Source organism: Gallus gallus, chromosome 24 (genome assembly GCF_016699485.2).
Source record: "Gallus gallus isolate bGalGal1 chromosome 24, bGalGal1.mat.broiler.GRCg7b, whole genome shotgun sequence".
Taxonomy (NCBI): Eukaryota; Metazoa; Chordata; class Aves; order Galliformes; family Phasianidae; genus Gallus; species Gallus gallus.
This window is the reverse complement of record NC_052555.1, coordinates 1,551,517-1,577,167: the sequence shown is the minus strand read 5'-3', so window position 1 is coordinate 1,577,167 and position 25,651 is coordinate 1,551,517. Positions and strand designations below refer to the sequence as shown.

At 45.0% G+C, this 25,651-nt stretch overlaps 1 protein-coding gene across 13 annotated transcripts in view; it reads right to left on the bottom strand.

The window, feature by feature from the left end:
* The window catches only part of PRDM10 (PR domain 10), a 39,605-nt gene extending 16,198 nt beyond the window's left edge, over positions 1–23,407 (bottom strand). For 3 of the 13 annotated variants that reach the window (XM_040652090.2, XM_046903834.1, XM_046903833.1), the window contains exons 1-11: positions 22,963–23,009; positions 13,896–14,085; positions 11,690–11,854; positions 10,244–10,303; positions 7,883–8,002; positions 6,719–6,926; positions 6,134–6,375; positions 4,953–5,156; positions 2,922–2,994; positions 2,356–2,473; positions 1,342–1,471 (exon numbers count right to left, since the gene is read on the bottom strand). In XM_040652090.2, the coding sequence (XP_040508024.1) occupies positions 1,342–1,471; positions 2,356–2,473; positions 2,922–2,994; positions 4,953–5,156; positions 6,134–6,375; positions 6,719–6,926; positions 7,883–8,002; positions 10,244–10,303; positions 11,690–11,854; positions 13,896–13,988 (1,413 nt within the window). In that variant the 5' untranslated portion in view covers positions 13,989–14,085; positions 22,963–23,009. Of the gene's footprint in view, positions 1–1,341; positions 1,472–2,355; positions 2,474–2,921; positions 2,995–4,952; positions 5,157–6,133; positions 6,376–6,718; positions 6,927–7,882; positions 8,003–10,243; positions 10,304–11,689; positions 11,855–13,895; positions 14,086–19,040; positions 22,545–22,663; positions 23,010–23,268 lie in introns of those variants that run through there. The other 10 variants (XM_015298117.4, XM_046903829.1, XM_046903831.1 and 7 more) reach the window with 10 other exon arrangements.
* Positions 23,408–25,651: the final 2,244 nt, after the last annotated feature.

Genomic DNA, 25,651 nt, shown 5'->3' with positions numbered 1-25,651 from the left:
TTACATGTAATCACATACAATGCAATTAAGGAATTTAAAAGCTCCAACAATGAAGCAAAGCATCAAGAGTGCAACAGCTCAGGGCTGGTACTGTTCAAGCACAAATGGAGGCGTGGGAGAAGAAAAACAGCGAGATGCCAGGAGTGCAGCTGTTATAAACCATTAGTGCTTATAAGACAGGGAGATTTAGTAGAACACTGTGCTATCCAAAGGTCCAGTCCTGGCCTAGGTGGCAAATTTCCACACATGCTGACACTGAACTGTGGTCATGACATCTCAAGCCTCAAGTTCTCAGGCAGATGAACTTATGCCTAGTCATTAGGAGGGTGGGCAGACATCCAAAGACCTGGGACACTTCCCTGCTCAACTTTACAGACACGTGTGAGCTAGATCTGGGCCATACTCCAAGCTGGAAGGATGTGAGCCACTGCCAGTCCAGAGCCACTCAGACAAATTAGCATAGGATTGTGCCCAGTGAGTCTTGACTCTCTAGAGAGAAGAGCTGGGACATGGAGCTGGCTGCTGGCTCAATTTGCAAAGAGAGTGACGTTGTCTCCAACTGTATGTATGTAATGCAAAATTTAGGGCAATTCTGCATGCTCAGAAAGCAAGTAGCAGGCATTCAGAGGCTATGTATACATTCCTCCCTTTGAGTCAGCAATGAACTGTAACCTAGTGAGATGCCAGAAGAAAATTACCACTCCAGACATCAGCTTCCAGCTAAGCAATGAAACTGAGCCACTGATTTCATGTGACACCTTCATAAAAGGGTCTTATGTTAACCCTATGCCCAGTCAGCATTAGACAGAATTAACATTTAATTTATATCAATGTATCACTTTAGGTTCCTGTAGAATATAACTAACAGCCACAAGCAAAATAACTTTTTGCAGTAAGTCGGCCAACAGAAGGACCCTTTGTTAATATTAAAACATCATAAAGAATCATAGCTCTACCTGATTTAATTCCACCAGCAGCAGTTATAAGAGCAGGCTCTGACCTCACGTTCCAGAAAGGACAAATGCGAACCTAAATTCCCATTACAGTTTTACTGTCTAAATTACTTCTGTGATGCTGCTAAACAGCTGCAATAGCCTATCTCACTGCTATGAGCCCTCGGGATTTAAGTTGCTGTAGAAATGCAAGAAATTTTACAGACTTTATAGAGCAGAAGTAGTGTGCTCCCCCAGCAAAAATTCACACCTAGAAACACCACAATTTACTTGGGTATAAAGCAGAAGCAAGCCTTCAGTTTGCACTGACACCCTAAATTCTTCTAGTTGAACGTTTACAGCCCACACAATATCTATAATATAATATATCCCCATCCCCCATATATACCTGTGTCCCTTCTTCACACTTTTCTCCATTTTCAATGGTTACTTCCATACGCATGAATTTGGGAGGGCGCCCCGGGCGCCTGCCTGGTCCAAACCTTCTTTTTCCTCGTCCACGACCTCTGCCTCTGGCTCTGCAGGGCACAATGCTTCAAGTTAGAGACAAAAGAGATGGATGTGGCATCTCCACTCATTTTGTGTATTCTTACTTAGTACCAACAGCCTGCAATGAAGAACAAAATCTGAAGAAACTCTGTCACCAAAAACCATAAGCAGGTACCAACCAGTGCTCTTGTGTTGCACTCTGAGAAATCACAGTACAGAACACATTATAATTTACTTTGATAATCTGGGGACTGAGAGGACTGCTGGCTTCCAGCAAGCGCTCAGCCGTGGCAGCTGTCCTGGCATCCCAGGGTACAGAGAGCTGAGAAGTTTCTGTACCAGCAATCCAATTTAAAGCCTGAAGCCATAACATCCCTCCTCAAATAGGCACTGTAAACTGAAGGGAACAACTCTGTGTCACAAAGAAAAAAAGGCAGCCACTTGATAAATCTCAGGAAAAACAAGGCACCAATGCCCACTGTTCCCTTAAGGATGTTTCTAGATTGAGCTTATAATAGGTCAGGATAACTATCTTTCCACCTCACTGGAGAGGCAAAGCACTAGATGCCTCATTCTTTGAGCTCTGTATCTGGATGCATCAGAGAATGATCATTATTTCACTTCTGTCATACAAAAATATTGCAGTTTAAGTCATTGGTTAAAAAAAAAAAGAAAAAACAAACAGAAAATTTCACTAGCTTCCCTGAGGTATTTATTTTCCTTCAGCTCTTTCTTCGGCAAAACCTCTTAAGCCAGTCAGCCCTCTGGTGCTGTATTCTTACCTCCTTGGTGCTGAGCCGTTCTCTCCTGAATACCAAAGTTGGTTACTAATACCTGTAGGGCAAAGACCCTTCCTTCTGCAAACCCTGTGGAGCAACAACATCATAAGGGACAAAACTAAAGCTTTCAGTACCTGCTGAAGAAGTCCAGCTTCTCATCATGGGAGTTGAGGTGCTGCTGGAGTTGCTCTGAGCTCATGAAACGACGGTTGCACTCATAACACGGCCAGTTCTTCTCTTGCTCTCTGAGAACTATGTTCCAATGGAAAGGTCAGTAACTGCATTTCAGACACTATCAATTAAATGCCTCATTTTTTTTTCCCCAAGCACTTCTATCCTGGGCTGTATTTCTCCACTCAAGTAGAGACATACTGCAGGACACCCAGCACAGCTCCACTTAACATTGCTTCTACCTACCCCCTCCACCCTGTGACACGACTACAGCTCCTTCCAGAAAGACAAGAAGGTCACCGAGGAAAATTCACATGAACTAGAGACATGAAATAGCACCTACAGCATCGTGTGGCTAGGTGCAGGCAACAGGAATTTCCTCAATCTGAAGCAGGAGCATATAGGTTCATTACTCAAGTACAGAAATACTTCTTTCCAGCAGCTTATAGGCCCTGTACTCAAAACCAAGAAGTTTATCACCCAACCACCATCATGCTGCATAAACAGAAAGCAGAAGAGCCCAAGTTACCCTTCCGTTCCTCCTCAGATATGTCATGGATCTTCTGGTTCACAAACTCCGCATAAGACGCAGCATACCACACCTTGAGTGGGAAATACAAGGTAACATAACACTTCCTTACATGGAAAAGAACCAGAGGGAATTCATTTGAATAATGATTTTTACGCAATACGCTTACTTTATTTGCCTCAACCCTAATTTCTTTTTCTCCTTTCATCCTTGCTAATAAAGCCTGTTGAGCTCAATATGCCTGCACTGATGAATAAAAGAGCTTAGCTTAGAAAGCACGTCCATGTTAAGGTACAGCCTCCTCATACAAACATGAACCTCACACCTGGCTACCAGTATTCTAAAGGAAAGAAAATTGCTCTCTGCAGATCTGACTGCAAAGCACGGGTGCCACCACAGCACTGTCATTAGAGATGGCAGTTGTACCAAAAGGAACGGAAGAGTTCTTAACTCAAGGGATTTCCCATGTCTTTACACAGACAACAGGCAGCACAGCACGCAGAAACACATGTAGAAGTGCTTTTCAGAAGCAGAAAGACACGAGCAGTGTGGTCCTGCTTCCCAGAGCAAAGGACTGCCAGGCTGCAGCATGCTGGGCCTGTTTTTACCATGAAAATGAATTAGGAAACCTTCAGCAGAGAACCACGTGAATGACAGTTTACCAGAGCCTAAAGTCAGATGCTTAAATTTGCTCAAGATTGTTGCATCACTTTTCACCTTGCTGTTTACTTAAAAAAGGCTCAATTTTAAAAGAAGTTATTTCCAGCATGAAAAACTTGGGCAAGTTTTGATTGAGTCACAGGTGTTTTTGTAGCAGTGCTGAGGGCAGCATTCCCAACTCCTTGGAAGATTCAGTGAGCATGTACGTGTTACTGTGTAGGCACCTAACCAGCTGGACAAAGGAGGAAGCCTGGAGCCCCCAGACAACTCACCTGTCACACAGTGCACAAGCTCCCACAAATTCAACTGACTGATCATTCTAGTTCAACCTTTGGACCAAATTTATATCGATGTCCACTTGGCAAAGAAAACATTACAGAGGCTGGGTAATTTGCTGTCAGTTACCCCAACGGCTTTACCCCAAAAGACAGTGCTGACACATGGAGCAAGAAAAACAGTGCTTCCACAAGCAGGTCTGTACAGATTTAATTGAAGTCTGATTTCAAATTGATTTTAACAGAGTTGAAAGAGGCAGTTTGGATACACTTAGATTAATAAGGTTCTTAGTGATTTGGTTTAAACAAATTGAAAACTCATTTCAAGGGAGGAAAAAAATTTCTGCTCTTAAAAATTAGCAACAAGTATATAAGAAGGCTTTTGGTTTAGCTAAGTGTGTTTAAAACTTCCTTCTGTTAAACTGTTAGAATTTATGTGCAAGAAAAATGCTCTGAAGAACAAACCAACTCCTGATACCAGTTTTTCCTTTGTTATCTCCCCAGTTCCCCAGATGATGTTAAGAAGGAAGGCTGTCTCAGCCAGCCATGCTGCTTTGAGCTCAAAGTAATCAATACATTTTTAGAGGGAACAAAAAGTAACTCACAGAGCAGTCACAACATCCTTTATCATTTTCCACATGCAAAGTTTCAAAAGTTCCAGGAAATTCAGGTAAAGTGAAAGACCACATTCACTTAAGGCACCAGAAAACATGTCAAAGGCACATAGGACTAACTGGAAAGGGCATCCAGAACTAAAAAGAATAAGACTACTGTAATAAAAATTAGATTGCATCAGCAAAATATATGCAGTGTAAAGCATGACAGTGACAAGCAAATCATTTACATGCTCTAATTTCAAGCTTCCTCATTTTATGTCTCAGCCAAACTCATTTAAAACCCATAAGTGGCTGACTACTGAGTTCAGTGACATTTCATTCAGGACACCACGTGCTTTATCATAGGAAAAAGCCCTAAAAAATGCTCCAATTATTTACAGCAGTGATTTCTGGCTCTTGGAGATATGCTTATTAGGTAGCAGTTGAAACTGATTCTATCAGTACAAACAGTAAGCCCCCAAATATGAGCAATGCCATACCTTGAGTTCCTGTTTGGGCTCCACGTTTTTAATGGTTGTGTAATAAATGTGGTGGCCATACTGATACGCAACCAGGTTCTGCTCCAAATGGTTTTGAGCTGGACGCACAAACATCATCCAGTTACAAAGAGCCTCGCTTGAAAGTTCAAACCACAGGTCCTCTTGCAAATCTCTCTCTTTTCTGTCACCCTTATCAAGAGACACCTGTAATAAAAATCAGTTACATACATAGTGACTTTCTCGCAGCAGATTTGAAAGAATTTTAATTTCTAAAGAAAGGCTACTATGACTACATAACTTTTACATCAGAAAAGCAATGAGCACGTATGGCTGATCTTCTCTTTGCTAATGGGGATCCAAGAACAAGCAGTACATAGGAAAATATTTAGACACAGATAGTGATTTAATGAAGGAGACCCTTCATTTGGTCCAAGTCAGGCACAGTATGTGACGTACAGCTGTGACTGAGACACAAGAAGCCAAACTTTCAGTAGGGTAATAGAGCAGATGTTGTCAGATCATTCTAACTAGCATACCCACTTCTTTTATCTCAGGACTCATAATGCCTCAAGCTATAAAAAACCCACTTCTTCAAATGAACTTCTTTTGGGTTACTCAATCTGTCTGTAGTCCTACTCAGACACCGACCACTGTTCTTAGGACTGTGGACCATATCCCAAGCAAATACTAGAGTAACTCCTACGATCAAGCCAGTAAACATGAAATAGAAATTAGTGAAATCCAGTTTATCTCATGCCAATAGACTTGGCAAGTAGAACGGGAGAGAGAAGTGTCTCCTCTCCCCTACATCCTGGGGGAGGAAGAAGGGAAAGGAAGAAGAAATTTAATGTAAGTTACATCCTCAGACTATTTTTGTCTACCACTATTTTTATGTCTACACGTTGCTTCTGCCTACGTGACAGTGATTCACAGGATTGCATACTCTAAGTCCTATACATCATAACACCATAATGTTAGAATATTCATCATGATTATTGCCTCCTAGGATAAAAGGATAGATTTGAAGCCAAAGCAAGCTGGATATTTCTGAGTTATACTCAGAAATGAAGCAACACAAGAACATGTCCAATAAAGTAACTGATCAAGCCACAGCCCGATTGAAATTCACTAAAATCAAAGCTTAAACAAATTCCTCTCCTCACACGCACGCACACCCTTACCTTCAAATGGATATAGCAGTCTTTGAGCTCAGTTTGTCTAACCAGGGGTCCTTCTACAGGTCCAAATTGTGTGCGTTTGGGGATACGCCTTTTGGAGAAGACACCTCCCAAAAACCTGTCTATGTAGAGCACCAAGGGAAGGCTGGCTCTTGCCTTGGTCAGCACAGGCCGGTTTGGGATTGGATGCAAAGGTCCATGTTTTGGACACACGGAGGGATGCGCATTATTACACTCTTCACACCCTGTAACACAAAGTCAGAGAGGACATGACCGTCAGACAGACACGCACCAGCTCAGAAGAGACAGCCTTATCACTGAGCATCTTCATCTCAGATATGGGAACATTCATTCCAACAGTCTGTCTATCTTTTAAAAGATTAGGGAGGGTAGCCTCCCACAGAATAAAGAACTATCTCACTTTGCCTTCTAAGTGATGAAGCCCAACACCAGCATACGTTTCTGGATATAAAGGGCTTTGGTTATTACTGCTAAAAATATGAGAGATCTTTGACCCCATCCAGTAGAGGCCTGGTAAAAGCAAAAGAAAGGGCAGCTGAAAAACTACATACTACTTCACGTGCTTACACAGATCATTGGGATCAAATGGTCGAGGTGGATCTGGATCCCATTCATCCATGTCAGTGTCTTCCCCATCTTCATCATCTTCTTCATCCTCGTCGTCTTCCTCTTTTGTTTCCATCCTTTCCATCTGATTCTGCAGCGGTGCTAAAGGGTCAGAACCATCCACTGCCTCCATAGGAGGTAACACCTGGTTATGCACCGGTAATGATGCCTGAAGACAGAATTCACAAAAAGCAATCAAAACCGGTTCAGAAGGAAAAACACTCTTACAAAGACAAGCAATGAAGGCTCCTGCTAGCCTACCCTTTCTGCTTCCTCTGGTAAAGGAAAGGGGAAGGAAGGAAAGTGACGCTACGCAATACATGAATGCTGAGTGATGCCTGAAATCCCTGCTGCTGACAGTCACTCAGGACAGCTCTGGCAAGGCCTGACTTCAAGGAAGAAAAAACTGAAGTCAGAAGTTCTGGATGTTCATGAAAAGTTTCAGCAATGAAATGAAGTCCAAGCTCTCTGGAAGTTATACAGAGCCTAAAGCTCTATTGCAGCTTGTTTTGTACAAACTGTCAAATCCTGTACTTTGTTGGGTATATTTCTTTTTTTTTCCTCCTATCATACAATCAGATGAAAACAATCCTCAGAACACACGTGTAAAAAAAGTCAGTCAGGGAGGAGATTATGCCAAGACTATTTAATTGTCTCACTACTTTAATGCAGCTTTTCCCTTGACCTTCCCTACATTTTAACTGACATGCAATGCACTGAACATCCATCTGCCACACAGGTTTCTCAGGTAGGGAACAAGAAACACCATACACAGTAAAGCTGTCAAGAGATTGGCAAGGACACCCAGAGGATGCTGGTCCCATGTGACAGTCAGAGCTACACCTTCTGTTAACTTTGTTTCTCAGAGCTAAGATTATTTTAAGGTGCTTGCTCAAGACAAAACAATCCACAGAAGAGGTGTCTTTGTGTATTAGATAATATGATCTCTCAACAAAAAATAACACAACACATATTCCATGGTGAGATGAAGACAGTACAAATCTGTGCTAGGGTTTTTCTGCATCTCCTCCCATATTATTCAGACACAGTTCATCACCTGAGACAATGGAGCAATGAAATCAGTGTACTTTCACATTCAAAAGAGAAGGGTGCCTGGCAACTTACTCTATCTGCTTGTTGACCCTGCTCCAGAGCCATTTGCTGGGGGGATTCAGCAACGCTGCCGAGCACGGACAGGTTGGTGGGATTCATGCTCTGAGCAGCAGCAGGCAAGAGCACAGTTACCTAAAATTATAGGCACTCATTTTAGCACTGCATCATTTCCATTTTTCACTTCTACACGGGCAGAGCCCTGCATGCAAAGCTCCCTGGAGTCCTACGCTAGGTCAAAATCTGCAGCATTTCAATGACATTTTTAGTATGGATGACAGGCTTGCACAAAGCCTAAAAAAATCCAGAGGCAATGGGAAAAGCTACAAAACCCAAACTGAAAAGCTTTTCAGCCCATGTCCCACTCATGACTTTAAGCCGAAGTGCTATCCAGCCCGGGATTCAAAGCGGCTAGAGCCAAGCATGATGAGCTCTTTATTCAGCTAAACCACTGAACCATGGCCTTTGTCTCTTCCATTTCCAAATTTACTTTCTTCCTTTTCCTTTGAAAAATAAAATGAAGAATCACCTCCTGATTTCATCTGTATTCCTTCTTCTTAAGTAAACAAGATACATTCTAACACAAAGAGGTGTATTAACCTTGTTGGAGGTTCAAGCACTCAAAGGTGAAAGAACTCCAACAACGATTTTATTACATTATTTGGCCACACCATCCATTTTTTTTGTTCTATTTTATACCATATCTCCGTGTAGTAACAGGAAAATTAACACAATCACATACTGTTCCCATTCATTCTGTGATAAAGCAGAACTGAACTCTTAAGAATCACCTCTCCTGTATTTGGTGCTCTGCTTATCTATGCAGCCACTCATGCCAGCACACTGCATGACTTTTCATCTTTCTCTACAGTTGACATTATGTGGCTACAAGTTCGTGTCTCTGACTGTTAAACAGCTTTGATGCTAAAATTAAAGCCTCTGCCCCACTACAGAGTGCACAATAAATATCAGATAGAACTGAGAACAGTGAAGTATGCCAGCAGTAAAGGAACACACAAGGAAATTCATAACATAAGCAGATAGTTTTAAAACTTCACATCTAGCTTAAAGACGTATTAAAAGTAATTTATGAAACTACTTATAAACCTACAGGAAAAAAAAAAGAATAAAAAGACTTCAGGGAAGTGCATGAAAGCAAACAGGAAACCTCCAGGATCACAGCTGAACTGCCTGCTGCTGCCATGGTGGCTGCCAAGGGGCAATAGAAAAGCATCCTTGCTCTGCAGTACACCCCCGGCTCTACCAGCATCGAGAGGCTCATACAACCTCATGTCTATTTGTACCACACATTAGCACTTCTCACTGATAATCACACTTCAAACACATCTCTAACTTTCACTTCCATGCAAATTCCACACAATGCAAAGAATATAGGCATTACTTTAGAAGGAAATTTAAATTGTATACATTTTTTTCTTTTAAGTAAAACTTTTCAAAGACAAAGATGCCTTTGTTCAGGGATGTCCTACATGAAATGCTGATGTAAAAACACCTGCAAAGGCAATAAGTGCCATAATGAGATTGTTCTGCTGGGACTGCTGTCAGTCTCAGAAAGGAGGGCAGTCAGAAGACACACAGACAAGAACTTCTGACGCCCTTGGTACGTAACATACTACAGCAACAGCTCCCACCCTGTTCTCAGAGTCACCTGCACTGCAGGTAAGTATTCCATCCTTCCCATTTCATCATATATTTACTGGGAAAGCTTGCTGAATAAGCTTTGAGGTGATCTTTTTTTGGCTTACTGCTGGAGCAAAATCCAGATCTAACACACTAGCTCACACACACCATTCCAGGGGCATTTCTACTCCCAGACCACTTCCTACAGACAAGCATGTCAGACCTCAGAAATCCCAGACAGGTAAGTGAGCCAACAACCGAGTTCCTTCAGGCTCCACACTTATTTTCCTGGGAAGTTTCTGGTAGATTGAGAACTTGGATCAAAACCAGTCTCTACCCCTTGAAAGCTTTTAGGGACTTCAAGGTATTTTGATCAGAGTCCGTATGGGTACAACCTCTAACTCAGTCATTCCAGAATGACATAAAAATGAAGTCAGATGTATCAGCCTGCTGACTGACTTAAAGCAATACTGTTAAGAGGTTTTTCATGATATCTGGGGCAGTAAACTTGTACTGTTGTTGAACATGTATTAAAAAAATAAATTCATGCTCATCTCTTTATTGACATTCATGCACAAAAGAGCCAAGATAATAGTCTCTCACTAACACCTGCTTTTTGCTCATCATCACTGGGAAGATGATTGCCATCTCACAAATTCAGAGTAAGCTCTTTATGCCCTGTCACTAATGCTCCTTATAATTTCAAGCCCAAAGAAAACAATGCCTCTTTCTTACCTGCTGTGTGGTGGCATCCTGCTGGACATAAGCCACTTGGGACGGATCTGTAAACAGAGTCTAGACAAAGTGAAAAAGGCTTATCAAACTGGCCTCAGGGTTGATCGCTCCCAACGCACACAAGTATCACTCTGCCACCAAAATGCAATCCCTATAAGAACAACTGCACTGCTAGCTTTTAACATGCCTATTAGTAAAGCAAATTCATTTGTCTTTCTCCAAGTTCAAAAGAGAGCTCTTCAAAAGAAAGCATGTGGATATCAGCACGTCCTCCATATGAATTTGGTAGGGTGAGGGTGTCTGTTTTCATTTAATAGAAGACATGGCAACTCCAATATTCATATGGTAGTCTGCAAGAACAGCCCTGCTGGGAGAGCTTCTACATCAGAAGAGCAAAACTCAGAGGAACACTAAGCATTGACAGCAGCCTGCTTGCTTGGCCAACATTTGAAATACCCGAGCACACAGCAGTCTGGCTCCAGCAAACTGAAGCACGATATGGTAAGAATTCCCTTGGTGCTTTTTGCATGGTAATGTCTTACTACTACAGTGCATTTTTAAATTTAGAAGAAGTGATAATATTCAGAGAGTTCCAGAATCACTTGGTCATTAACTTCCTGGGAGAAATCCTCTTGGTATCTTATCCTCTCAGAACACCCCACTACTGCTTTTTCATAGCTGAGAACTGCACAAGAGACAAGATCATGCCACAGAAGGCTATGCCAGTGCTGCTGGCAGCGTCATGTACAGGCACTCTGCAGCAGTATTGGCCTATTCTGTCCAAGAACATAAAGCACTTCGATGAAGCATGTCTATTTGTGTTTTGTTTGTTGGTTTTTTTTAAACTCTATCCATGCAGAGGTACAGATGCACTCTATATTAACTCCATATAAACACATGTTGTCAGAGGGGAAAAAAAAGCTTTGATATTTCATGTAATTATGAAGAAAAACAACTGAGGCCTGGGCAATCAACAACTTCTGTGAAGAGAGATTACAAAATTAGACTGAATTCACTGAGATCTTCTGCAAAAAGGCAAGGCTGTTATTGTTACAATTAATAATTAAAGCTGCACTGTGCAAACAAGGACTCTTCCAGAAGACACAGATCTCTCAGCTTTTCACCAAATACAGGCAGAATTTCTGGAGAGACTATTAGTGTTTTCAAAAACACTTTTGATTTAATTACCACCCTGTCCACCTTTAGTGAAATAACAAGCGTTTCATAATTCATAGCCTCAACATCCTTTGATTACCACATTTGCACATCAGACCGAAACGAACAGCATGAAGTCCCTGTTCGGCAACGGGCAGATAAAAGTGTTAGGAGTAACTGCCTGCTATTTTCCAGTCATACCACTCACTGGCAGCTGGCTTTAATCTCAAACAAGCCTGTTTCATTTCCTAGATGCCATAAGGAGGGGGGTGGGCTCAGAACCACACGTGCCTGCGTAGCTTCCACGGGATGGATGTAAACCAGCGTGTGCTCTGAGGTGTCCACCGAGGTGTACGAGGTGCCATCCGCTGTGTACACCACCTGCTGGGAGGGACGTTCCTGCTCCTCGCTGTACACAATCTGTGCCACCGTCCCTGCTTCTGGGACGAAGTGCACCTGGAAGAAAAACAGATCCTGTACTGAAACGGCTGCAGGCATACCCCTATGGAAACAACACAAAAGGCATCGGTTGCAGAGGCAGCCACCACCTTATGCCCCAAACATCTAACCAGGTGTTAGGAAAACAATAAAAAACCTCAGTGCGTGATATATGTTTATAACCTCATCTAAATTACATAGCAGCATAGAAATCTGGATGTAACAACTACCATTGGTTCCAGGTTTTACCCCGCATTTTAACTCAAGACTTTGATGGTATAGAGGATGCATTCAAACACTTAATTTTTGGAACATCCCTTGAAAATTTGGAAGAGATAACATTTCAATTTCAACTTTTGTATGGGATTTATTGGTACACAGTAATGTGATGGAAGCAGCAGCAATGACAGAAGAGCAGCAAAGTCCTAGGCTGCAGCAAGTAAAGACTTGCACAAAGGCAACAGTGTCAGGTACACAGGGATCTCCAGCAAGATCTCCTCACCTCCACTGCCAACCCTTAAATGAAGGCTGGGAAAGGGTGGATCCTGATCGCAGCCCTTCCATCACTCAGCACATTGCATGCACCTGAGCTGCCCTGGGCTGGCCCTGCCTTCCCACCAGGTGCTCCATCACTGCTTCAGGCTGTGACTCAGTATTTCCACTCCATACACTGTTTCTCTTTATTTCCTATCTTGCTTTCTGGATTTATGATAATTATTTTAGCTAGTTCCATAGTTGCAAGAAATTTTTCTGTTTGATAAACTGGCTAGCAGAATCTAATAACTTCAATTATTGCTTCAAGTAATAGGATTGCAGCTATCACATGACAGCAATAGTATGTACGTGATTGCTTCTTTGTAGCAAGAACACACAGCATCAGTAGACAATTCAACTGTTTAAACAGGGAAACATAACTGAAAACATGAAGCAGTGATTCCAATGGCTACTAGAACAGTTACCTCCAGGGCAGTTCAAATGCAAATAAGTTTATTTTGACTTAACATTACCTTAAACAAGCCAGAATTAATAAGTCCAGTGGTAATAAGAACATACTTATCTGTTGACACCCTTTATACGCTGAAAACCATTTTCAGTGCACAAGACAGCAGGAAACCTAGCTTTGGTATCCACATCCATCACTCCCTGTTTTCACATAAAATAAGGCCACATTTGCAAATTTTATTTACTTCATTTCACCTTTTAGTTTGTGTCAGAAGACACCTGGTACTCCCCAGGGGATGCTAAGCACTGATTCCATACAATAAATCCTTATGCAAACACTACAGTAAAAATGCATGCAGCGTTTCATGTTTGGAGAGTGCTCTGCAAATACTGATCAAACCTTTTAACTGCCATGTGCAAACAGCAGCAGAGTTATCCCACTGCACAACACAGGTTACTGAAAGCTGCTTTTCTTTGCAAATTTCAAAGCTGGAAGTTACCAGAAAAGCCAAGATTCCTTGGCTTGTGGTTCAAATGACACGCAGCACTCTTCATAACGTATTCAAAGAAATAAATCAAATCAGTCTTCTAAAAATTCTCAGCTGCATTGTCTCAGAGATGGAGGGACTGCTGCATACAGCAGAATCTGACTACATTAGTCAGTGACAATTAACATTTCTCTCTTCCCCACTACCCAGATGTCTGACTGGAAAAAATTGTATTACTTTCCTAAAAGGTCCACACACAGTTCCAGCTGATCCAATTGATGCCAAGAATGGGCTGCCACAGACCACATATTTTCTTAATATTCATTAATCTGAATATCCTTTCACTTTCCCACAACCGTGTGTATTTATTTTTGGACACTGAATGCATACAGCTACTGGCTAGTTTCATTTCATACATTTCAAATGCCTGTGTGCTCACTGCTGCGGTCTGCACAGCTCACCTTCTGGAATCACTACAAGTATGTTTCTATTTCCTCTCCAATACAAACTGAGTTTCCAGACAGTTTCAAAAAAAAAAAAAAGCAAAAACAGTTCATTGGGAACATTTGTTTGCAAAGCCACTACACTGAGTGTAATCCAGCAGAAGCAGAAACCAAGGCACTAATCACCTGAGCAGCATTCTGGTCCTGCTCAGCAGAGTCAGGCCACACCTGAGGACTTTCTTCTTTTGAGTCCATCTCCTCCCTGCCGTGGTGCTCCATGATGGGAAATAACTATTGGAGGAATGTCTGGCTGAATAGATTCATCTCTTCACTGTGCTTCTACTTCCAGAAGATAAGGGGATCTCCAGTAACATGGCTAGAAGGAAAGGAGATGGAGATATTAAAACACACATGTAACAGTCTGTTTTTGTTGTGATGGAAGGGAGCTAGTGTTATCAGCTACTGCACTGCAGGAACATACGGCCAGAATCAAGCAGGTTTCACTTAATGAACACAGGCATCCTCATCTTCCATTCTCAAGCACATTGCCTAATTATTTTCCCCTTAATAGGACCTGGAAAGAGGTCAACCATTGCACTGAAGGGTACTGCATTCCTCCTGCACATCCCTCCTCAGTCACAAGCATGCAGCAGAACATTCTGCACGTGGTCCTGCTGCCATACACAAGGCCAGAAATCAATAAACTACGCCAAAAATCACCATTAAACTTCTAACAGGAAAGGATACATTTGGAGATGCATTGCTGGTTTCCCAGCTGGCCTCACACTTGCAGACAGCCTTCTCCTCACCCAGAAGGGCAGACCCAGTTGGCATTCAGGTAATGTGGCAAAGGCAACTTTTAGGAAAAGAATAATGAAACGCAAACTCTAATTGAGGCAAGTCCAAAGATCCTGACAAGCTGCTCTCGAGCTATGTTTTATTCACCTCTTGCAATTTTACTGGGGCCTCTCAATCTGTCACTGGGAACCTCGGAAGGGTAATTTATAGCTCTGGGGATTGGTTCAGTCAGTGGTTCAGCACCCTCCCAATTCTTCGTCTCTAATGTCACACTAAATCCACAGGCCCTGGAATTAGCATGAGGCTGAGCCCATTTCATTTTTCAGCTAGTCCAATTAACTTTGCTTTATACTCAGTGCCTCCCTGGACTGATCCAATGCCAGCACCCTGTCTGTGCACCACGAAGAAAGCAGAAGGCTCCTTGCTGATGCTTTCATTCATTTGCATTTTAAATGCAAATTATTTTAGTCATAATTTATTCCCATAAATGCCAGCAGTTGGCTCATCATCGTCAAGCTAAAAAAAGATAAGGAAAGAAGCAGCCACTTTCTGCCTTCTGCTGATTTCACCACAAATGAATAAGCTCTGCAGACCTGAGCACTGACTGAACCATTGGCCTCAGCCAGAGCATGGAAATCAACAGCACAGAAACGTCACTGAACCGAATGTGGGGGGAAAGAAAAATTAAAGAAATCACATAACTGCCATATACACAAACTTTGGGAAAGCTATTCCTGGCATTGCCAGAGCCCAGCATCTGCTGTCTCATGCTGAGCAATATGCTACAGCACGGGACAGGCGGCTCTCACTGCATTACGGCCTGGGATAAATGAAGTGAAATGCTACCTCCATCCTCATGGCTCATTGCAAGGCATCCAGAAAAGGCACTGAATAGATGTACCTGCATGCTGTGCTTCAGCTAGGGGATCTCGTTAGCATGGAAAAAAGGAACTGCAGCAATGGTAGAACACCCATCCGTGTCTTCAGAGTGCTGAAACATGGGCCGTTTACAAATAAATGTAATTTATCTATTACAGCTCACATGAGCTCTGATATAGTAGGAAATATTACCCATCCTTACACGGTGCCTTTCATCCTGTTATCTCAAGGCTTCTCACTGTGTTATTAAGGATTAATCCCGGGATTTCCTCCTATCTAATCCTTCCACTCTCACTGAACTCCATGCCTCGTTTCGTTGGGTTCAGACCTCTTGGTGACTGCAGAACCACCGAGGAACGTGGCTGTTTATGGCAGTAACAGCCCAGACAGTTTTACATGAAACTGAATGCCTTCCCATCAACTTTGTTCAGCTCTGTTCATCCCAAACAGCTCTTGATTCTGGCTGCAATTAGTTCACAAGAGCCAGTTCAGGTAATTGGACTAATAATAGCCAGTAGTTTAATCAATTAACCAATGCTTAATTGATCAGAGCAATAAAAATGAGTGGCAAAGGTTTCACGGTTTGTTGTTTAGAATTTTAAAAGTAACAATAATAGAATTACATCATTAGGAAGAATGCAATTAAATAAACCAGAGATCAAATGAAGAGCAAGGTATGGGTACGGCTCAGCGTGGTGCAACAAAGGGGAGCTTTGGCTGAGCTTCCCCCCCGTGGATCCTGGAGGTCTGAGGGCAGGTGCTGACTCACTCCAGCAGACTCATTTAGGCACAAATAACTTACAGCTTGAGTGGGAAGGAGACTCACAGTTCCACATGGGTTTTTAAATAGACTAAGTTAGACATGAAGATTTATATCCACACACACAAAAAAAACAGTAAAAAGATGGAAAAGAAAGCAGAATACAGTAATTTCAAGTTTCATCCTAGTTCTGAAGGTTAACACATCTCAAGTGTTAGGGAAGAAAAGCAAGGATGAGCCAATTCAGAGGCTCAGTGGTGTGGTTTCTATAAATGGCACCATTACCTACGGCTGTTTCTCAAAGAAATAAAACACCTACAGGCAGTTGTGGAGCAATAACAGCCAGAGAACACGAGCTGCAGATGTGTTGAGCTTCACTACTACAAGCTAAGGCCTGGGATCCACCCCCCCGGGATGCACTCCTACACTACTGCTCCATCTCTGACTTCTTATCATTTGTCATCACCACCAAAGCAAGCTCCAGCTCAAAGACACTCACAACGACACCAAAAAGCAACAAGCACCCGAGGAACCTTCCCTACACTGAGGGCAGAAAGACACGACCAACTTTGCTCCCGTGTCCCTCTACAAAGGACGCTCCCTAATTAATCCTGTATGACCTTATTTTCTTCCTCACATCCCCCACTGAAGATCATTACAGCTGGGACACTGACAGGCAGAGTGCCTCAAGATTTTAATGATTTCCCTGTGGGTTTCTCTCAGCAGAGATGTTGCACAGCACAAGGAAGCAACAGATGTCCATCTCAGCACATACAGCCACAGCATTTTGTTCCTATCAAAGTAGCTGCAGAGGAATCACAATGAGTACATTAGACCATGTGGTGCCCACATTAATCCTGTCAGCAAGAGCACTTTGGGACATGCATGTAAAGAAAAGCACTTTTCTCTCACAGGGTCTAGCTGCAAGCTTTGTTAGTTTCTTAGCAGAAGCATGAGACTTCAGGCTTCATTATCAAAGTGCCAATATTACCAAACAATTGGCATATAAGGGGACATTCTCTGCTTGCTCTCTGCTGTTTGCCCCCAGGCTATGCTTTGGGGTTGCTGATGTTTCTCCCCATACAACACAAGGCATTTCCAAAAGAGCAAAACACCACAACAAGCACCTTAATGAGGCACACACACTTTGGGAGCTGTCACCCAACTGCTGCAGTACTGCCACCACCCCAACACTTACGTACAGCCAGATAAGCAGCACACACATGAGCAGGAAGCAATGACAACATGCAAGATGCTAAAGCATTTACAATAGCTCAAGACAGCATTTTCCTCCCCAGAATAGCAGGTGTGCTTCACCCAGTCCACACTGGGTAAGGACATGAGCTGGAGCTGCAGTGGGTATAAATATAGCCCAGTATCACTGCAGTGCATTGGAACAGCAAGGCAGCAACAGGATGCACTGCAAACACGGCAAGATAGCACAGCTCCATGACTTTAAATCAGTGCAGGACCTCAGCACAGCTGCTAAGCATCTGATCTGGAGTTGGAGTGCAGTCAGCAGACACACAGGGCAGGAAGAGAACCCTCCTCTACACCTATGCACCAGAACACCTATCTGCCTGCCTCACTGGGTAAGTGCAGGTAGACCAACAACCTGTCCAGGAGGAAACTGGTTCATTTCAGTATGCTGTTTGTGTTTGCCTTCCTTTTCTTAACACCCACTGTGGACCTGCAGCTGCCACAGACCTACAGCCTTCATCTTCAGTTCTTCCTCATCCAATCCAGAAAGCTCATTAATCATGATGTCTCTCCTCTGCATGGAAAGCTTCTTTGTGTCAGTGTTCAACCAGCTCTTCATCTTTGTGGAAATCTCACTTGAGAACTCCTGACCTCCACAATACACTCTGACCCCTCTCTCCCGTTCCAGCAGCATCTGAAGCTGTATCATTAAATCAGCAGCTTTCCCCATTTGCCACATTCAGCTCTGGACAAACTCTGCTCGGGGCAAAGCACCTCATTCACCATCCAACACCAACGTCCTCATTAGCCTTGCTGTCCTCAGCAGCACACATCCGCCTCCCAAAGGGCAAGTGCTGATGAAAACACTGCCTACCTTCGGGCAGGCCCCAGCATCCACCCCACATCACCCTGCAGGTGACCCTATGGCCCCATCAGGCGGGGAATGGGATCGAGCGGTGCTTTGAGAGAAGGCCTCAGAAGACAGCAAATCTGCTGTGCTTTTTATTTGGCGTGCAAGGATTTTAGACAGAAATTGAAAAGTGAAAACACACAGCGCTGCAAAGAGAAGATCAGCTCTGAAAGTCATAAAAAAAAAGATCAACAGCACCTATATTCACCTGTTAGCAAATGAGACTTTCTTTCAGCCATTGGACTATACAGGAGATACAGACAAAAACTCTTTGAGACTTCATCTGCAGAGAGCTCTCCAAGTTCAATTAAGAACATTCTGCTGAGAAAGCAGCAGAGCCAGCAGCTGCCAAACATCCATCCTCATCCCTTCCTTGAGATGACAAGGATGGGGGAACATTAAAGCTGGGCAAAAGGAGAAATCTGCTTCCCTTCTCAGGGAGTCATAAAGCCACTGCAGTATCTCAGATGAGAAGCCACTTTACAATAATGGCACATAAAAAAAGGTAATGTGATTTACTCCCTAGTGTAAAAGAGGCTTGCGTATAGACTGAAGTTCCCTGCAGCAATAACAGCAGTGGCTATTAGCTTAATTCTTTAAGTACTGAGCTCACTGACCACTTTTTTTCACTGTTAACCACATGCAAGGACAGCAAGATTGCTACAAAAGGGGGTTTTATGACCACGGGTCTTCCTCCAGCTTTTAATATGGAAGTGATTTATGATACTCAAAAGGAACATCACATGTGTCTGCAAAAGCTATATCCCACACTTAAGTTAATTACCCCAGCTTGCCTAGAAGGCAGAGTTGGTGCATTTCCTGAGGTTCCTTGGCAAGGAGATGCTTTCATTGCAGCAGGACGGCTGGGAAGCACGCTGGGGTTCCAACCTCATTGACTACTGAGTCACGACTGCTGTCTCTTCCTCTGCATCCTCATTCATCAAAAGCACATATTGTTTCAAGGAACTCAGCTCCTGCGCACTGTCTGCATGTTAATAATCAGGTAATATATAGCCACAATATTTATGCTTTACTGGTGAGTTAGAAATAGAAATCATACACAGCAGAGATTATTTATTTCCACAAAAGGAAAAATGGCTTCAATTTATTTAGCCATATAATAAATAGAACTCAGCCAAACACAAACTCACTCTTTACTCAAATTGCACATAATGAATTGATCTAGCTACATCCTTACACCACATCCATCACAGCACAACGAGCTGGAAGAGGCCTCTTAGATCTCCAAGAGAAGTCCTCTGCTACTGCATCAATGAAAGGGCTTGTGTGACACACTAAAGGGCATTGCCCAAGCTCCAAAAGCAATACCACGACAGCATGGTGCAGCTATTCTCTGGAAGTACCCCACGAGTAGCTCTAGGTCTGTTTATTCCACAAAGCACAGGAGATAATCTAGAATTGCAAGTGAATTGCAAGGCAGATTTACATCCTACAGGAGAACTGCACAGACTTGGCTACAGACCTACTTGGAGATGCAGCTCCCTCTCTGGATGACATCTCCGTGCAGCCTCACTTCTTGTATAACCAAGCGTTTCTCAGTATCTGCCCTTCCTGTTGTCAGTAGGCAAAGAGACAAGTTTATAACTTATGTTTACACACATGTTCTTCTTAGTCACCCCCCATAGTTGATTGCTTCCTCCTCAGCTTTCTGAACACGTTATTACATTTTTCATGTCATTTTCTTCTTTCAAATGTTTTGTGTTCTCAGGCCCCTGTGATATCCTCAGCATCTGCTACTGCCATAAACCACAACTCTCAGCCTTCAGCTGCTTGAGGTAGTGACCTCATTTACTTAATTGATTTGCTTTATAAATGACAGAGGGAGAAGAATGATAAAGAACAAAGCAGGGAAGGCACTTCCTTGAGAGCAACGAGGAAAAGACCCAAAGCATCTGTATCAAAGTGTGTCTACACTGTTGCAAATGTGTCTTTTAAACTGAAAACAAAATCATACGAGGGCCACACTCAGTTTCACTCCACCTTCCTCTCATCTCCTACTCTTCCTCCCAAAGCCACCCCCACACAAAGCTGCAATTCGCTCCCCTTCCTGCAAACTGTGCTGCTTCTTTCCTCCCTCTCCCACCCCTCTGCATTAAAGCACCACTTTCAAAGGACAAAACCTCTTTTCCACACGTTAAAAGAACAGCCCCAAGACTCCCCTGCTGCAGAACGGCTGCTGGTGTGAAGCGCAAGAGAACAAACCCAGCACAAACCATGCCTTCTGAACACTAAAGCAGGTGCCTCCCTAACACATCAGGCCACTTTTATTTCTGTGGTGCACTGACACAACAAACAGAAGTGGCAAACAAGATTCACAATATTAAGTCAGCCTCCATAATGAGCTACACTTATAAATTAATTAAAATTCTGCCTACACAGCTGACAGCAGCTGCAGGTGGTCAGAAACACACTGGAAGTGGCTGCTTACTACAAAGCAAATTAACATCAGAGAGCTCATCTAAGGATTTCCTATGCAGGTTAATAGCAAAGAAAGGCATCAGATGAGATTAAGCTCCTCACACCAACTTCTTGTCAAGAGGAAGCGGTCAGTTATTCCAGCAGATAACAACAATCACATCAATATCTCATCCTACACCAAGGTAATAAAGCTGTCTTTATTTCTAACACCTAACACACAAGAGAAGAACACACGTAGCAAAGTGCCAAAAAGCATCACATTTCAGGAGGTAAGTTATTCATTTTAGGGCTAAGTGGAGAAATACCCCTTCTTACTTCTCCTAAAAATGAAGGTGTTACAAGGCTTGAGACTACCAATTACTTTATCACAACAAAAGGATCCAATAACTCTCTTGTAAAATCAGTTGATTCACGAGCATTTCACCTCCTGACTTAGCCAAGAGAAAGAAAATTCAATCGCTGAAAAAAGTAATAGAAGGAAGAGTTCAATACAGTCTCTACTGCCATTAAAACTTATAAATAGAAATGTTGATATGCATTTCACAGCGATAGCCAGCACTGAGCTCACTTGTCCTTTGAAAGCCCATAAGAACCATGAATACATCGCTCATATGCGAGAAGTACTGGCATGCAGGTAACCAAACAGCAAATGCTGCCCACTCATTTCAGTCCTTCAGCTGTGAAGATCAGATTCAAAATGAAAGACCTGTGAAGTAGGCTTTTAAGCTTTGGAAAGGCTCCTTCCAAGGATCCACAATGAGCAGCTTGTAAGAGCAGCCTCCACACAGCATGAAGTTTCTCATGCAGAATAAACCCTCCATGGGGTTAGCTGTCTCTTTAGGGTCTATAAGACAAAGAACCAAGGTTTCGTTTTTTTCCATTTTAATTCAATAGTTTTTCAATACAAGAGCAACACAGGAGCAGATGCAGCAACTCAACACTACAAACCTGGATAGCAGGAGGTCCCACAAAGAAATAAATCAGTCCCATGTAACAACCACCCCGTGGCCCACAAGAACAAGCTCAGCTGGCTGAGGCAACCACCAACACTGCTACGAAGACCAATCTCAGCACAACAGGGGCAGCTATCAGAGTCCACACGCAGAAGCTACCCCTGCTCACACACAGCCCTCATTCTGCCCTCCAGGCCTGCAGAGGGCCCAACGTGACAGGAGCCACAAACAAGGGCCTGATCCTGCTCTGCCCTCGGCTGGGCCCATCCTGGTACCTCCAACATGGCAGTGAGGGTTGCTAAGCACCTTCCCATCAAGCCCAGGGCAAACTGCTCCGTACAGGAGCAGCTGAAGCCCCCCAGATGACGGCAGCAGCCCGCAGAACACACGACCCCACTCCCCCAGCCCAGCTGCAGGTGCCCCCACCCGCCCATCCGTCCCTTATATACTCTCCTCGCCCCATCGCAGCCAATCCGAGGAGTGGGGCGCAATGCCCCCTCCTCTCGCTAAGCCAATGGCAAACGGGGGCGCGAGGCACGCGGCCAATCAGGTGGGGCAGGTGCGCCCCTTCCCGCCGCCGCTCGTCTCAGCGCGAGTGACCCCCAATGCCATCCCCCCCCAATCTGCCCCTGCCGGGGCGCCCAACGCTCACTCAGCCCCAACCACTGAGGCACTGGGGGGGGGGGGGGGGGGGGGGCAGAGGGGCAGGGACTGACGGCGAAAGGCCGCGCCGAGCGGGCAGAGGAGGGGAGATGGGAAGGCCCTGCTGCCTGAGGGAGCGGAGCTGGGCTAAGCACGGGCCGAGGGAAGCGAGCGGCCCACCGTAACGGGGGGCTGAGCGCCCACAGTGCTGGGGGGGAACAAGATGGCTGCAGCACACGCACCCCCCCGCCCGTAGTGAGGTGCCGGGGTCCGGACTGTACCATCCTGGGAGGGGGGCAGGGGTGGGGGCAGCCCCTTTCCCTCCGGCCGGGGCGGGTGGGGGATCCCGGCTGGGGCGGGGAGCGGACCGTACCTCTCCCGCGGGGTGGGGGGGGGAGGGGAACGATCGCGCCCTTCTCCCCCCCCCCCACTCGCGGGAGCGAACGGTTTATCCCGGCCGCAGCGCCCAGCAGCCGCCAGCTCCGGGCGCCATCTTGGGTGCGACTAAAACAACACGGCCGAAACCCCCGGCGCGGCCCCGCGGCGCCCCCGCACCGCGCTGCCCTCCCGGACCGTCCCATCGCGTTACCTGAGGGGGTCCCGTGCGGCTGCCGCGTCCCGGCCGCCGCCGCCGGCCCCGCTGCGGCCCCAAACCCCCCCACCTGTCCTCACCTCACAATGGTAGCTGCAGAGCGGGAGGGGGGGCGGCCGCCCGGACCTCATTACCATAATCTGCCTGGCAACAGTCCGCGGCGGCGCGCGCTGATTGGCTGAAACGCCTCCGCCCGCGAAGATGAGGCACAAAAGTCGTCAAGAAAAGACTCGGGAGGCGGCCAGGTCAGGGGGCCGGGGAGCAAATGGGGGGGGGGAAGGAGGGGGCCGACCGCGGGGAGGGGGGGGACCACTGCCCAGATCTTCACCGCCCCCCCTCCCCCCGGATGGCCGCCACCAATCAACGCGCCGCTCTCATCCCCTCACCGCTCCGCAGAGGTCCTTCCCGCCAATCCGAGCTCTCTTCTTATCGCGGCGCTCCGCCCCCTACTGGGGGAGGCGAGCAGCGCCCCCTGCTGGGAGGGCGGGGGAGGGCGGAGCGCCCTCTGGCGGCGGGGAGGAGCCGCGGCCCCGCTCAGGTTGAGGAGCTGTACGGTCGTCCGGTCCGACCATTAACCCAGCGCTGAACCACCGCCCTCAGCACCGCTTCTCCACGGTACCTCCAGGGGTACCCGCTGGGGAATTCAGCTCATGGCTCATTCCGGTGGGGTTTATTGCCATACTCTTGTTGCAGCTCTTCTTCAAGAGGTGTTTGTGTTACGGCAGCATGGAAGAATACAGCTTTGCTTAAGCCCACGTTTGCCATTAGCATGCACTCAGCAAGCTATTTGATCTGTGTGCAGTGCCCTTCACTTTATTCCCGATTGCTCCACACACTGTTTTTGCACAAGCACACACAAACCTCACTTACGGAGCCCATTCCCTCCTTTACCCCATACAAACCAGTTTCAGTTTCATTATACCGTGCTGGAATGCTGGGATAACAAACAGCACAAGGAAATACACGAGACCAAATAAAGCTGCTTTATTCAACTGCTACCTGTACTCATTTTAGGAAAAACAAAGCATTTTCAAGTTGTCCCATTTTATTTGGGATTTCTGAGAGTCTCCCTACCATTCCAGCACTGACTTGCATACAAGCATGCTATTGTATCGTGCTTCCATGCAACCCTATAGCTGTGCAGTTGAGCACAGAAAAGCGTAGGAGGACTTCAGGGCTGTCCTTTCCTGGTACGTGGGTCACGTTCTGCAGTTCTTCATGGGGATTTTCTTCCCTTGGCTTAGAAAGGCCGATTCAGGGCAGGCGTTCAGTGGATGGAACAAGCTGCCAGATGCAGAGAGGGCGTGCTGCTCTGATTCATCATCTGCCATATCTGGAACCTGATGTAATGCCCATTGTATTTCCCACATTTAATGCATTCTTTCTGATGCTCCAGCACAGCCTTTGTTTTTCCAATGGTCTCAGAGTGAGAAAAGCCTTCATATTAGGTTAATTTATTTCTAGTCTTCATAGATAGTGCAAATAATTTCCCTGTTTGCCCGCATTGTCTGGAACAGCACTGTAACTCTCCACTGAATCCTTTCTCATCTCATGGGCCATCGGGTCTGCATCTCCATCTCTGCACCACCTTACCTGTGCACTGCTGTTCCAGCACTGCTTAGCTGAGCCCGTTGTCCTCCTGCCTTCCCTGCTTTGTCCTCCCCACGGCCACTGCAAGGCAGGTTTTCCTGGACAGCAGCACTGTGTGTACTCACATCCTCCCAGCAAGGACTGTGCTCTCCTCCCTCCAGCTGGAAGAGGATAACAGCCCCATCTGATCTACTCACCGACATCCCCCTGACCCACGCTACTCTCTCAAACATCCCCATCCATTCCCTTTGCCCCATAAAGGCACTGTCGCAACTTTTTGCCACGGAAGGCAAACCTCCTGCCACCTGGGCCACTTCTCAGCAACCCCCATCTCCTTCCAGACCTCCTTCACAGCTTTTCTGAGGCTTTTCTTCAGTCCACACCTCCTGCTTGCTGGTTTTGTTGGGGTTATTTGATTTTTTTGTGACGTTGTCCTATTCTGAGAGGCACGGAGATTAAAATGAGACAAAGAAAAATGCTCGAGTGCTGTAAACTCATTTGAGTTATGTAAGCAGACCATGCCTCGATGGCCCCATTGACCTCTCCTGTCTACATCTGTGCATGATAAGTAGGCACTCGCATCCGGATTTGCAAATTAAACTGTGTGGAATTGGGCTGTGCACTGTAGTATCCACTGAACTTCCCTCGTGCAAGGCTGATTTAAAATACCAATCTGGAAGATGGAGAAAATGTTTGTTAGAACCTTCTAAATTATAATGCAGCTGAAATGTGATTACTTTGCATTCTGCTCCGAGAATATGAAGCATGGTGAAGGTAACAATATGAGTTTACTGATTTAGAGCAAGCCAGAGTAAATGTAATTAAGACTGCCTCATGCAAGACATACAAATAGGACATACAAGTGCAGCAAAGTGCTCCTGTTGTCATTCCCTCCAGAAAAGAGGGTTTTTTTAATAAGCCAAATTGTTCTTTGCATTCTGCATGGAAAAGTTGCACCAAACAAGCTGGGCTGTTCTAATAGCATCCACCCAATAATGTCCAAATTGCTCTGACTTAAAAGGTAAATTCCATTTGTACCATTAAAGAAAGCATTTCATCACATGCATTCGCTTCGGCTACCTTCATCTGATCTGCACCCGCAGTAATGCCATTCATTCCCCAACACTTAATAAATACAGGCAGTAAAATGAATTACACAACAATTTACATGCTGCACAA